The 15,497-nt window shown below is 39.9% G+C and overlaps 1 protein-coding gene across 1 annotated transcript in view; it reads left to right on the top strand.

The window, feature by feature from the left end:
- Positions 1-15,497, top strand: part of LOC140751207 (uncharacterized) — a 66,466-nt gene that overhangs the window by 682 nt on the left and 50,287 nt on the right. The window contains exon 2 of the mRNA XM_073085068.1: positions 151-410. Coding sequence (XP_072941169.1) covers positions 151-410 — 260 coding nt within the window. The remainder of the gene's footprint in view (positions 1-150; positions 411-15,497) is intronic.

The raw sequence follows: 15,497 nt of genomic DNA, 5'->3' as shown, positions 1-15,497 counted from the left end.
AGAATCGCGTCGTGGTTCGCGGTCGTTTTCGAACGGAATACGGAACTGTGCCGCCAGAGCGCGCTTCCTCCGTCCGTGACGTTGTCGCGCTTGCGTGCGCTCAGTTCGCGCGAGCTTCGCGCCGTTGCAGTCGTCTCCAAAACATCGTAGGGCTCCCGCGGGGGCCTCGATCTGGTTTTTGGTACTCGGGCCGCATCGAGAGTGTCGAAGTGCAGTGTTTTAGTGAAACCGTGGTGCGCAGCGGGAGCGAACAAGCGGGCGAGACGGCCCGCCGTGGCAGCGCCGATCAATACGCGGTGGAATGGCGCAGTAAATATGAGCCAGGGGGGCTCGAGGAGGCCCTACTCGCACGGGGGCCCGCGCTGGCACCCGCGCTACAAGGACTACTGGGACTACGAACAGAACTATAGGTACGTGCTCGCCGTGTCACTCTGGTCACGTAATGTTGTCATTCGGGACACGAGAATCCCCACGCAGGTGACGTAGCTAATGTATTCGATGTGGAGCGCCTTACGTGTGAAACATGGTAATTACAGCGGAATAATCACTGATTTAAGCTGTCATTCGGAGCGGGCAGCGTGCACACGTGAGGCGTCGCCGCCGCACGCGAAACTGATCCTTATCGCACACGTGAATGCGAGCTATCCGAGCGGCAAACTAGCGTGTCGATAGTGGCTATTGTTGCCTGATAGCGCGGACGTGCGCTATCTCTCCTCACGTAAAGTTTTTAATTTTAATGCTATGTATGTTGTATCTTTACTGCTGTTATGTATAATAGCTATTTGTGGCTTCCAGTACCAGGCGTTGGTTGTTATCTTCATGTTGTTGAAATTTTGATACATAATGTATTGAATTGACCTACCTTCATATTTTGTGGTATTGACATAAAAACAGCTGTGCTGTAAGATACCTACTAGTAGAAGATGAGGACCATATTATATGTGGTTATAATAAATGTTTAAAGAATACCCATAGAGCCATATTTACACCTAGAAAATGATATAAAGAACATAGAAATGACCACTCCCAGTCATTCATATTTCAAAATCATTATAGAAACGTAAAATAACTTTAAGAACTTTTCTTTTATGATTTAAAATGTAAAGTAGTCCGAATATAAGTTGAATTTCAATAAAATAGTATTTTACTTACAATATTCATTTATAATGAATTGCAATTAACTTTGTTTAACAATCAAGTATCTAAATAGAGACAAAAATTTCAATTTAACAGGTAACATACCTATTCTTTGAAAAAGATTATGCTATTCTCCATTTTAAGCAAAGTATTTAAGTAGAAAATATAGTTGATAAAAGTATCTTCCTAAGTTTCCATCCATCTATTTTGCAATTTTTAAATATCTACTGTAGTACAAGAGTCTTAGACATATCGCTACCATAGTCTAAATCTTGGCTAAGAATATTGGTGACCATGACATAATCAACCTCGTAGAAAGAAACAGTTGACCATATTTTGAATATATAAAAACAAAATATAAAACATTACATTTTTTCAAATTTTAGTCCAGTTTATATGAATCATCTTAATTAAAAAATAGTCTTGAAATTCCCGAAGTCTGGTAGTTGATTCATGCCTTATTTCTGGGGAATATTTGTGTTACATAATTAATTCTATTATGCAATCTACAAGCACATACAATCAGAAATAGAATATTGTGACTCATGTAGTTTCAAGAACTATTCTGAGGCTTATTTCTAACACAATATAGGTAATAAATAATAAATTAAATGTAGGTGTTTATTTGTATAGGTAAAAGTTGTTGGAAAAGTCTGTAGATTATTTTTCCATATTATATTGTGTATCCATTATTGTCAGTATTTTTTCTGTCATAATATTATACCATATTGCAAGTTCTAAATGATGATTGTATCACTGGGAAGTACCTTATGCACAAAATACAATGCTCAGGAAACTTCTAGCTTCTTAGAATGATGTTTGTTTATTAATTTAATTATTACATTTATATGAGCCACCTTTACTAATAAAGAACTAGGAATTTAATTTGCAATAAATACATAATCCCTTATAGGTGAAAATCAGACTCCTTGTATAAATGATACATCAAGCATACATCACTTAATTCGAAGGGTTTTCAAGACCCAAGAAATTGGGAAGAACATAATTCTAATCTGAAAAATTGATAACTATAGCGTCTTGTACCATTGAGATGATCCAAAATGTCTTTTGGTGTGTAAAATGTGTCTCTTTATGAGATAAAATTCTTGTCTATTATAAGACTTCTGAACTGTTCAATATTTTAGTTGTAAATACATTGATTGATTCTTAAATAATCTACCTATCTAATGTTGTTTCTACCTAAAATTTTCATTTGACAAATTCTACTAGAAATTGACAAAATTCAATATTTAGTTGGTAAAAATTAGATAGATGTTTATTAATATCAGGAGAAGGAGGATTGGTTAATTAAAATTTGTATCTATTTGTTTTCTCATATAAAAAAGACATTTTGTGATATACCGGATCACAAAATATGGTCACGAACCATGTATATTGCAACTGTGTGCATGTTTGTGTGTGTGTGGAGAGCAGTATGCGTGTGTTAGTACGGAGGAAGGTAAAAAAGCGGTCGGGTGCGCGGGCGCAGGTAGCCCGACCTTCGGGTTCATCGCACCCGCCGCCCTAAATATAGTGCGCCACGCGGATGCGTGACGCTCGCTGCGCCGCCCGAGCTGCGAGGGGCTCACTTGTAGGCCTGCGTGACGTCACTCATAACATGGACTATGTGTAATAGTAGCATGGGTTGGTGACGTCATTTATATACTAGGAATATGTATAAAGATTATTGATCATAAGAATGAAAATCCGATCCGACAAAAAACAGCGTTTTTTGTCGGATCGCGTCAGTTAAGGTCATGTTCCGAAAAATTATTGCATTTAAAAATTCGTAAGTTTTGAGGGGTGGTAAAGGAAATGTAACGTCGCATCCGCACAGTTGGCGTTTGCCGTAATCTCCAAATCTCTATATAGGTGTTTTTGACTTGGCCCAAGCTTTCCTACAAGTGTTTGCAAACCTACACAAATCAAGTCAAACATGTGGATAGAGCATCCAAAATTTGTGATGGTTTGGCTTGCGTGCGGACGCGGCATTACATTTCAAATCCTAAAAAAAAAAAAATGTGAGCCGTCACGGGACGCCTGGCAGATGTGAAACATCGACATTATTTTGTAAAAGTAATATGCAGAAAAGAACATATTGTGATAGGAACTAAATATGTCATAATGATAAAATAAAATATTACGATTTTTTTCCAGATAACGATGACTATTTATTGAATAAACATTTATTTTCGTTAAGTACAAAAAATTACGAATTTATTTCAAATCGTGACTACTTAATTATCGCACAGTCGATTGCGCATGGCGACGCGTCGCCACACCGTACACACTACTGCATATAGACTGTATATATATACCATCGTATAGCGGCATGCGTCGCCACGCCAGAAATCGGTTTTACGTGCGGCTATAGATGTTTCACATCAATAATATCCTTAAATAAATACGTTTTACGTACTATATTTAACTTCATATCAGAATCTAGGTATCGGTTTAGATAACTTAAATAATATAAAGGGAAGTCTTGCACTGATTATATAAAGTAGTTTCCATCAGTTGCACAGCAAGCATCGCATGCGGGGTGGAACAAAAACTGCATCCCCGCTGTTAGGTACCGACGCGTTATGGGTACAATGCTACCTTATTTGGCTCATACAAAATCGTCGTCAGCTGCACTGCAGGTTGTGTAGGCCGCCTACAAAAACGTCTCGAGCGGGGGTACGGCAAAAACGCACCCCCACTGTGAGTTTGCGACACCCTATTTCTGTGCCGTAGAGACTATATTGCACCGAACGTATGAGAACGGTTTTTGTGTAGAAGCTTTTGACAAAGAGCTGGGGTCTTATCCAACGTTTTTGGCAAGACAGTGTTGTGTAGGGTTGGCTGTCTTCCGATAGAAATCGAAAGATTTGAATCGATAAAAAAAATCGATTTCATTATCGTAGTCTTCGTATACAAGGTTATGCTTTGAAATGTTATCGTAATGTTTTATATTTAATTTTTATTAAAAAAATGTTTTTACGTAATTCGTAAACGAAAAATTTTGTTTTCTTATTGTTAGGAATAAATTACCTGTTTTAATTTGTCATTGGATAGTGTCGAAATCAAAACTAATCTAGATCGATTATTATTAACTTTTAATGTTTGTACAAAAATTGCCAACCCTGATATTTTAGGTAATATGGAATGTATGGGATACGAGGTACCTGCGCGAATCGGTTTTTTCTATATCGCTAGTAATTTGAACTTAGTAGGAAATACCATTCCTCTGATTTGAAGAGATTTCAAGGTGTTTGATATTTGTTACCGGCTAGTAACATGTAGTATATAAATAAGAGAATAAAAAATAAACGGTGCTATCTTTTTTACTCTTAAATAAGTCGTGCATCTTCCCTTGCATTTATTTCACTCACTGTCACTTAGTCGTGGTATTATAATTTCAATCCTATCATAGCCACGTTCACAATCTATATCTCATGAAGGTGGTAGAACCCTTTCTAGTTCGCATTAGGAAGGTCTGCTCTGGGTTATTTATACGTAGTAACAGTACTGTTGTGTACTGTCGTGTTCCGCTTTGATGGGTGTAGTAAGGGACGTACTTATTTGAGACGTTCCAACTTGGTCCTCAGGGGTAGTAACGGTAGTAAAGGGTAGCAGGTCAATCTCAGGCTGGAATCTAATGTTATCCTGGGATAATCAGAGATGTCCATGGGCAGCAGTAACCACTTACCATCAAGTGGACTGTAAGCCTTGAGTTTTGAGTTGGTAGGACACTTTAAGCTTACTGCATTTAACCCCTTAGGATAGAAAACTCCCCACACATAGGGTGTTTATTTCATGTGTCAGAAATGGTAACATAGTTATTTACCTCTCTTTTGTCTTATATAATGCCAAACAGAGAAACATGTACAAAAGCCGCACATTTTTTATTACAATTTTTAAGTCTCAACTTATATTTATATTTACTGAAGGACTTCTTATTAATAGCACTTATTACGGTTTATATTTACTTTTACTGCAACTATAAACAAATAAACATTTATTTCACAAACAAACAAATATTTTGCCGACAAAACAATCTGTAAAATATCGGAGTATTTAAATTATGCCTGTATTTTTCTTGAACAATTGTTTTCTTCTCAGAATTTTTGAAAACAAAAGAGGCCTTTTTTTTATAAACGCCAATACAGTTATCGTCAATAAAACCTTAGGCGCGGTCACGTAGATGAGACATCGGGCGGGACAATGTGCTAACGGCTCTTTTATCAGTTCTTAATAAAATAATAAGCGCTCTCTTTGTTAGTCTTGTACGAAAATATGTCTGTATACATTTTTACCATGTTGCCCTGGAACATATATCTTCCGAGTGGTTGTGTAAAATAGGTATTCACCATACCTTTATAATGATTAAAGGTATGGTAATTTCTGTATGCCGGATTCAATTCTATTCGGATCCCTTTAAGATTGTTTTATCCCATTTTCTATATCAAAGCTATTCAACGTCGTCGCTAAGAGGTAAGAAGGACCGAGATCTCTTATTCAAGAAAACAAGATAAAGTTCTAAAGGTTACCCCCAAATAGAACCCCATTTAGGATTACATATTACTGGACTACGCTGGAATGCCTCGGAAAACTATGTCTCCCTTACCACACCCTTTAAACCAGAACACAACAGCGCTTAACACTGCTATTTTTGAACAGATATATGTGTGGCGGTGGTGCCGCCGTAGTTGAAGCACAAAGGATTCTGCCACCTTCATTCTTTTTAATTTAGCATATGACCTCGCATATGCAAAGTTAAAGGCAATATTCTGATAGTAATAGCAATATTCCAAGCAGGAATGTCCGATCCACTTGCGGACAATGAAGAACACAAGCTTGTCTCACAGGGGTTGTCTATTTTATTAATTAAAAAACCGGACAAGTAGCAAGCTGCTTAAGCGGAGAGGGTCCGTACAAAATTAACACTAAATAAAAAATGATCTCCCATATGTTTTGGAAAATATGTTTACCAACTTTTTTTTTACTTTTTTCTTCATTTTGGCCCCAGTAAAGTTACTCTTCAATTCAAATTTAATTGTTTACGTTACACCTTCAACATTTGATCACGGCTCATTGGTTCCAATAGTTTCGGTAAAAATTGACTGTGATAGACACATAGGAAGACGCACGAGGAATCCTAGGGTGCCGTTTTTTTATTTCGGGCGGTACCCTAAAAATGATAGTCACAGGATATGTCTACTAGATGAAGTGGATATCCGTCAAGGCGTGAGGATGCGGCGCTGGCCCGCCGCAGTGTTCGGTTTCAAGATGCGCCCTAGCCGTGACGGGCTTGTAGTGCTTCCATATTGTGTGGAGAATTCATGTACGGATTCTAGATATACTTCTAATATATTGCTAGTCTGTCTTGCTAGTCAGTCAGTCTGTTTGCTAGTCAGTCTTGCCTTATAATAATGGAATGATTATGAAGTTTGACGATTGACGATTTTCGCACAGCTTAAAACAGCTTAATCCGACATTTCGTGCTTAAACGGACATCTCGTGTACCGTAGATAGATTGATAGAATATTCTTTATTACGAACTTACATTTGAATATAAACAATAAGCAATATCAGGTAAAGCACAGGTCAAGTAGTATGCAATAGGCGGATAATACCGTAGTAAGAAATGTCCGTACTACGAAATTTGTGCTTAAAAAGTATGCGTCACGTTAATTGAAAACTTGGAGAATTGTTAACACGTCATCATGTTTCATGTCCTAAGTGGTCGAACATTACGTGGTGGCGCAAGCACCACACCTGTTTCTGTTATGTACCAGCTGTGTAGTGCTGCTGTGCATTAGTCTTAAGTGGGGTGAGGCTGACTAGGCGTTTCAACATAGCAATGCTTCTGTAATCAATTTCAAATAAGGTTTTTTTTGTAATATAGGAGTAGCAGACGAGCATGCAGTCCACCTGATGGTCAGTGGCAACTGCCGCCCACGGACATTTGTAATCAACCCCAGATAGGATTAGATATTCCTACCTGAGGTCGGCCACTGATGCGCCGCTACCGCTGAGGACTAAGCTGGAACGTTTCGGAAAAGTATGTCTCCCGTACCACACCCTTCAAACCAGAACACAGCAGCGCCTAACACTGCTGTTATTAGGTAAAAATAGGTGTGGCGGTGGTGCCGCCGCATTCGAACCACAAAGGGTTCTACCACCTTCAAACAACAATACAATGCTACAATGAACAATTCAATCCGTCAAGTAAATACTATACATTGATACTTTTTTAAGTACACTATTAGAGTATGTAATGTAATTTTTCATTCGTATAAACTATGACATAATAAGGATACACTCAATTCGGGAGCGTATCCTGGAGGCCACGTCCTTGCGTCGTGGCGGCCGCTACCTCCGTACTATATCCGACGATTACACGGTCACGTGGAATATATGAGTCATATATGTACTTGTATCTCGCGGGTAACCCTGATGTGGTTGATTCTTTGTTCTACAGTCGTGATGGATATGAACTTAAATAGTAGATAAAAGATTATAGAGAAAGATGCGGGCACAGAGCGTTGTTAGTTAGTAAGAAGTACCAGTAAGTTCGTATAAGTGTGTGTTCGTAACACATTATTTAAATTGAAGGTAGTAGAACTCGTTGAGGTTCGACTCCGGCGGCACCACCGCCACGCCTATTTCTGCCTAATAACAGCAGTGTTAAACGTTGCTGTCACAGTAGAAATAACGAATATTCCATATTTCTACTGTGTTGCTGTGTTTTGGTTTGAAGGGTGTGGTAAGAGAGACTTATTCGAGGCATTTCAGCTTAGTCCTCAGAGGTAGCGGTGCAATTATGGGCGACATCAGGTAGGAATCTAATATTGCCTGAAGTTGATTACAGATCTCCATGGGCGGCAGTAACCATTTACCCACCCAGCAGACCAATGTGTAGATCATTCGCGGTTCTACTTTTTACCCCATTGTGCAGGGTAATGATTTTCGAGTATGTGTATGTTTTATTATTTCCCTCCCCTGCAGCCCAAGTGGCTTGACGGATTTTATCATATGAGGTTTTATTGTATTCGTGTAAAATATAGACGTGATATAGGCTAGATTAGGTTTTATTTACTGAAACGTAAACACAATCGCGCTACTATAGGCCACATGACACGAACTGCGTACGAGTACATACATACAAGCAAAATTGGTCGACCTTCCACAAGTTTTTGCCGAGTCGCTGACCTTTAAGCTTTACCAAAGTAAATAACAGCGCTAAAAGCAATATGTTAACGTTCGCTACGTACGTTATTATTTTGAAACGGCAGTCAGAAGGAATTCCGGGGTTTTTATCAAGCACAACAAAAAATATTCGGCTCTAAGAGCAGATTGTTTTATTAATCAAAGTTGTTAATAAAGACGTTACTAAAAACCTTATTTTTTAAATACTATAGCATAAATTTATTGCTGACAGTATTAGATCAGAAAGTCGCGGTAATTGGTAGAACACTTAACTCGACTCTTGTTGGTACCACCGCCACACCTATTCATGCCTAATAACACTAGTTTTAGGCTCTGTGTACGTGGAGGATGTGGTAAGGAGGGCATACGTATCCGAAGCGTTCTAACCTAGTTCTCAGGGGTAGCGACGAATCTGTGACCAACGTCAGTTACAAATGTCCACCTGCGGCAGTCTCCACTACCATATCGTCACGCAAAGAAGCCCCCTTGCGCTGAAGACTTACGCAGTTTGTCCACCGCCACCGTCACCGAGCCGATACCGATAATTAATGACGGCGCCGAAGTAGCGTACATACATTTAGTATAGCCGCTTGTCCATCGCACGTCCGTGACCCGAGAACCGTCATCCCGGCCGCCGATATTTCGAGTAGATCGACGTGACCGCTAGATCGGCACCGAGATTTTGACGGGCCGATGTGCCGGCAATATAAAACACGGAGCTTGTCCATACACTGCCGTCACAACGCTTGGTAACTGGAAGGAAACAAGCCGCCGATATCGGTCGCGGTGGATCGCCGTCACGTCATATTAAAATCGGCCCGTGAACATTATAAGAATAAGTTAATTTATGGTCCAAATTTCGGCGTTTTCTTGGACCAATTAAGATGATACAAACAGAAGTTGATTACACATGCCCATGGGTAGCGATTACCGCGGATACGGTAAATTACGTACTTATTTGATATCTCGGTCGATCTTGGTCGGTCCTTCGGTCGGATTGTCTCGGTTACTGCCAGATGTATGGCCACTATAGTCGCCATCGTTTCCGCGAAGTGGTGTACGGGTTGATGCTGATATCACATCAGCCGCTCGCATGCAGAGGACGTAATGATGTAGCGAATGAGGCACGGGAGTGACGGGAGAATGAATCATCGCGTTGACACGCACGGTTCCGGGTTCGATTCCCGGGCAAACATAATTATATGATTTTATCTTACGATTTTATGTTTGGTACGTAATGAAGAATGATATGCTGAATTACTGGGCAGATATGCAGCGGAATCCAGGTTCAGACCCCGCCCAGGTTTAAGTGAATTGATGTCTTAATTTTGTACCCAAGTGCAGAGGGTAATGTTTTTCGAGCGTATGTGTGTATGTATGTGTGTATGAAGGTGGTAGAACCCCTTGTGGTTCGATTCCAGCGGCACCACTACAACACTATTTCTACCTAATAACAGCAGTGTTAAGCGCTGCTGTGTTCCGTTTTGAAAAGTGTGGTAAGGAAGACATACTTTTCCGAGGCGTTCCAGCTTAGTCCTCTGGGGTAGCGGCGCGTCTGTGGCCGACCTCAAGTAGAAATATCGAATCTTATCTGGGGTTGATTACAGATGTCCATGGGCGGCAGTAGCCACTTACCATCAGGTGGACTGCATGCTTGTCTGCTACTCCTATATAATAAAAAAAATGTTTCAATCCTTGGCACGCCCTACAGCTCAACCCACTTGACGGATTTTAACATATGCGGTGTCGTTGGATTCGTCTAAATTGTGGGAGTGACATAGCCTATATCTTAAACAGTTGGGTTTATCAAAATCAAAGTCTTTGTATTTACGTTCATTAATTTCCTCATAATATTTCTAAGTTTTGAATTGATTGCATTGTATTCGATATTATGTTAACCGTTAAAATAAGCAATAACATGTCATATGTGTAAATTGTACACGCCTATAATTGGCTTACATACATAGAACAGTTATATACGTAGAATATTATAGTTTATAAGTTTTGTTTGTTAAGCTGTTGGCGTGGTAAAATAAATAAATAAAATTACTTATTCTCTTAGTGGGTCTAGGTTTGAGTATGTGCGTAGAAATCGTGATACAGGGAATTCTAGTTTGGGGCTAAGTGAGTAAGGCTAGAAAGACTTATCATTGTCATTAATTACATCGCCGAATTTAATGGAGGAAACTTGTTATTATCGAGTGATTAATTGTGTAATTCTACGTTTGTATGTGTGTCAGCTTATGTAGGAATTTGTGTGTGTTTGTGTGTGTGTGTGTGTGTGGGGGAGATGAGTTGTCAGGTTTACTTATCATCATGTCGTAGTTTTAGACAGCTATAAGCAAAAGTTGCGGTTTCGATTTCAACATCTGGAGATGTGGAGGCTGTGCTTTGTTTTACGTTTTCAAATAGGTAGTACCGTTATATACGCAATTTATATACCTACTTTACTTCTACTACTTTATTAAGATACTAGATTATCCTCGCCGTGTTGACTGCATGAGCCAGGTTAGTTAGCACTGTATACATAAAAACATCGTAAAATGTATGTTTTTTTTACAAAGTCAGAGCTTGAAAGAATGTTACATACGTACTTTCATCCGCTTAGATAATGATATTAGTCAATTTTAAACAAACGGTGAAATTCTATTATTAATTAATAATGCCCAACGACGCCCGTTATTAATAATCGATCTGTACAATCTTGCAAAACATTGGATAGATAGATTAAAATTGATAATTGGCATTAACTAATTAACCAATATCTGTCTACCAAAGATCGCAATTTGATATTGGTCTTTACGTAGACAAAAAGTGAATAGATCAACATCAACGGGCCTTTTGTGAAACGTTACCTCGTTACACGTTTACCAAATGATAATTTTAAAAGTTTATCAATTCAGAATATCTCCGTAAGTGTCGTGTGTTGTGTCGTGTCGACATTGGGTGAACCCGTTCAAGGTTCACGCACAGTTGACAGCTGGCGCGCGGTCGCCCAATTTGCGGTGCGAGCGGATTCGGCCTGACTGGTTCTCCACACGCAGCCGTGTGTTAAGATAGTGTTTTGTTGGATATGACGTGTAGTTGAATTTGAATGTTTTTGGAAAGTATATCTCAGTAGAAACCTTCGTGGTTCTACTCGAAAGCTACTGTTTTTGAATCGAATACAAGAAAGTATGTTTTAAAATAGACGTTGTAAGTTATCCTCAACGGTGGCATACATTTGTAGTCGACTATCAGATTGGAATTTTAATCCTATTTGAGAAATATAGACGTCGATGAGTATCAGTGACCAAATTCACGTGGACTGTATGCTCGTCTGTATCTAATTTGCTACTCTAATTATAGTTTTAAAAAATTGGTCCTTCGAGCCGGATACAAGACAGTACAAGTGCACATTTTCGTTTCTTGTACCACTGTATTCGTGCTAAAGATACCCGTCGCGTGGCGTCTCTGTGACCGCTGCCGGCGCGCGGCCTCGTAACACTTGCGCTTAACTACCAAGCATACATTTTGTAGGTATTCTACCACCCAAAGACAGTCGGTGGTTGATATTCGCGGTTGTAAACTAGGCGATCTATGCTATCGTCAACGTCATCATTGTCATTGATATATATTTTTATGGTCACTTTTAGTTGACATTTAGCAGATTCAGTGATTCAGGTTGCAACATGTTGATTTACGAAATATTTATCGATACCGCTGATTTTATAACGCAATCAAATATTTTAATAAAATTAAATAATCGTTAAACGGAACGTTTATCTTATTAATAAAGTATGTCAGTTTTTGATTTTTGTTTATTCGAAATATGTCAATTGATAGGCGTCTAAACATGATAATGTTTAATAGACGCATTGTATATAAGAGGTCACTGCTTCCCATGGACATAAGTAAATAACGCAAACGGGAGTTAAGTCCTATCTGAGGTACATGCGCGACTAGGTGTAAAAACTTTTACATTTTACTACTGTCAAAATTAAGTTGTATCACCTTACGTATCTTATATCTTACGTGTCTTTAATCACATTGTTCAAATCAGAACACAATAGTGATTTGCAAGGCAAAAGGTGTCACCGCACCATCGGAGATAAACCATGAATTGTACTTTTACCTTTGTTAACGATGTTGTACCACAGCTTCGTATAGTTGTGCAACTTATTAGCTATACGTTGAGTCTTAGGGGGTTAACATACGAGCGACAGCCTCCGCTAATGTCCGTCGACGTCGCCGTGTAATAGCAGTCGCTAACGACAAGCGGCGACCGTCGGCGACAATCGTCAGCGCGGGTTGTCGCTCGTGTGTTCCCACCCTTAGCGTCTGCTCTATTGAGGCAAGCGGGTTGTGTTATCACTTATCACACATTATAATAACAATGACGCTCATTTAGTTGAGCGGGACGTCGATCTCCCGCGCCGTGGATGTACTCGCACGTTATCGAAACGATGTACACCATTAGTGGCATCTGGTGACCCGAAATGTGTTTTGGGAGACAAGTGTGCTTTAATACTTGCACTACTTTGCAATACTTCAATAAGGTTGTTTAAAGATATGGCGGTTCAAACTATTTGTTATTGTCATGTTTTTCGAAGTGTGTACCTGTGTCTCATTCTTTAGCATGCCCTACGGTCAAAACGGGTTAACGGATTTTAACATTGGACTCGTCAAAATTTTGGGAATGACATAGACTGTATTTGGAAGCTGTCGAATTTTCATTCTTGTAATAATTCCAGTTTTAAGAAATTATAACGAATCTACCATAATAGTACTTTTTGTTTGGACGTTTCTGACTTCAGACTCGACGCCCACTGAAAGTCGGATGGTTGTTAAACAACAAGAGATAAGTTAAGTTGAAGACCGGCGTTGCCGTGTTGTGCGACCACGCTTGGCTGGTCGCCGAAGGTCGGCGGAGGTGCGGCCGCGTTGGGAAACCAACCTTCACCGGGTTTCCAGCCCCTTGACCCTGGCGTTGCGACATGGGTTGCCGAGTGGTACACACTAGACTTTTTCTATGAAAATATGAACTAATTCTATGGTTTCAAGGGCATAGGCTTGCTCTTTTAAACTGAAAGGCATACTTGCATCCAAGTTTTAGTCCTCATCGGAGAAACGCGTGGTCGACCTCAAGTAGAGTCCTTTTTGGGATGTTTGAGAGAAACTTCACACGGGCGTTTCAAATTAGATCTCATTGTTTATGTGTAGTCTTACATATTATAATGAAGACATGCGTGGTGCAGTGATCTCCATACTGGTCTCATACGCTACATTCCAGATTCCATCCTCGATCAGATCAATTACTTACTTTTACTTTGATTTTCCGTAGCGGGTGTGTATCTGTATGTTTTTGTCTATGTATCACCGGCACACGAGCTAGACAATCGGGTGTATGTATGAAGTATAAGAAGTTATAATAGGTCCACTAAAAACAGTGATCGATGTTCGATATGTTGCCATGTGTCTTTTATTGTTGGTTCCAACAATTGCGCAGTGTTCGCGTCATTGTCGTGCGGTCCGGAAAAACAGCGCCTGCGAACGGGGCCAAGGCGCCGCGAAAGGCTACCTGGTGGTATCGGATCGGGGGAGGTTGCTATGTGGATCTTTGGACTGAGATTAACAAGCAATCGTTGAGGAAAGCTGGTAGATATTTTCGGTGGATCGCTGGGATTATTTTTATAAAATTGATGAAGTTAATGAACTTGCAGTCCACTTGTTGGCAAGTCGTCATTGCCACCCGTGGAGATCTTCTGCAAACTTCATACAGGTAAGGCCATACCTGAACCCGATTACTGATGCGCTGGCACTCCCGAGGAGTAAGATGGGCGCCTCATATATAAGTCAATCGGCATCCACTTTCGCCGAGACGCAATAACTGCTACACGTTAGAAATTGGTGTAGCAGTGTCCCTCTCCCGGATGAAATATGCTGATTCTACCACCTCTCAAATATCCATTGGCGGTCTACATGCCTTTCGCTACTTCTGAATCATTAAAGAAATATGTCTATATGCCGATATGTCTTCCTGTACATCAAACACATTCTCTCCGGCTCGGTCACACACGTGCACGATGTAAATTATTCACATGACTTCAGACTTCAAAGAAGACACAAATAGAGCTCTTCAACTTCAGTGAAAGGCTTTCGACTTCAGTGACTGTGATGGTGTTGCAAAATATTGAAACGACAGTGACCAATTATCATCATGTGGGGCATTCAGATGATCCTGACTATTCCAGAACATTCTTCAAGCTTAATTTAATAAAATCCCATTTTCCTACTAATGTATATTCTTGTACATATGTGAGTGTGTTGCGATTAAATAACTCAAAATAATTGTTGTATTGTCTAAGGTTGTCTTTTTTGACAAGGAAACAGTTTTAAGCGAGTCTGTCTGTCTGCTTGAAGGTGAAAAAATTTGGACGAAACTTTCACGCAAAAATGACGCTCATTTACCGTATAATGTCGACCTTAATAGTAGCGATCTCTGAATTTACAATGACGTCGTAGAAGGCGACAAAGAGATCCATAAAATGAAAAAGGACCAGTTTACTTCTACAGAAAAATATTCTAGAATGGGTCTAGATTTTTTTTGATGTGAAACATCTATAGCCGCACGTAAAACCGATTTCTGGCGTGGCGACGCATGCCGTGGCATCGCCACGCTATACGATAGTATATATACAGTCTATATGCAGTAGTGTGTACGGTGTGGCGACGCGTCGCCATGCGGATCGTAATATTTTATTTTATCATTATGACATATTTAGTTCCTATCACAATATGTTCTTTTCTGCATATTACTTTTACAAAATAATGTCGATGTTTCACATCTGCCAGGCATCCCGTGACGGCTCACATTTTTTTTTTAATTTACGCGTCCAAACCCACGCGGAGAATCTTGTTCAGAAATGGCGATAGAATTATTAGTTAAATTTAATGTGCAATGTGTTGACACGACTAAGCTCCATAATGAATGTAAGTTACCACGAAATTGTGTCAGTGCTGCCAAGGTTCTGCGCGTCATCGGCGTGCGCCTCGTTTTCACCGATCACCCTTGACCGTAATGAAGTGTTCGCGCCGCTCGCCCCGCGGTGGGGTGGCTTACACGACGCTACCACGACCACGACGTCACGACGCCACGACCGCTACGACCACATACTTTTTGCGAT

This window comes from Epargyreus clarus, unplaced genomic scaffold (genome assembly GCF_041222505.1).
Source record: "Epargyreus clarus isolate Ecla_fem2 unplaced genomic scaffold, WU_Ecla_fem_2.2 ptg000022l, whole genome shotgun sequence".
Lineage (NCBI taxonomy): Eukaryota > Metazoa > Arthropoda > Insecta > Lepidoptera > Hesperiidae > Epargyreus > Epargyreus clarus.
Note: the sequence above shows the minus strand (reverse complement) of the source record. Positions and strands in the feature narration are given on the sequence as shown.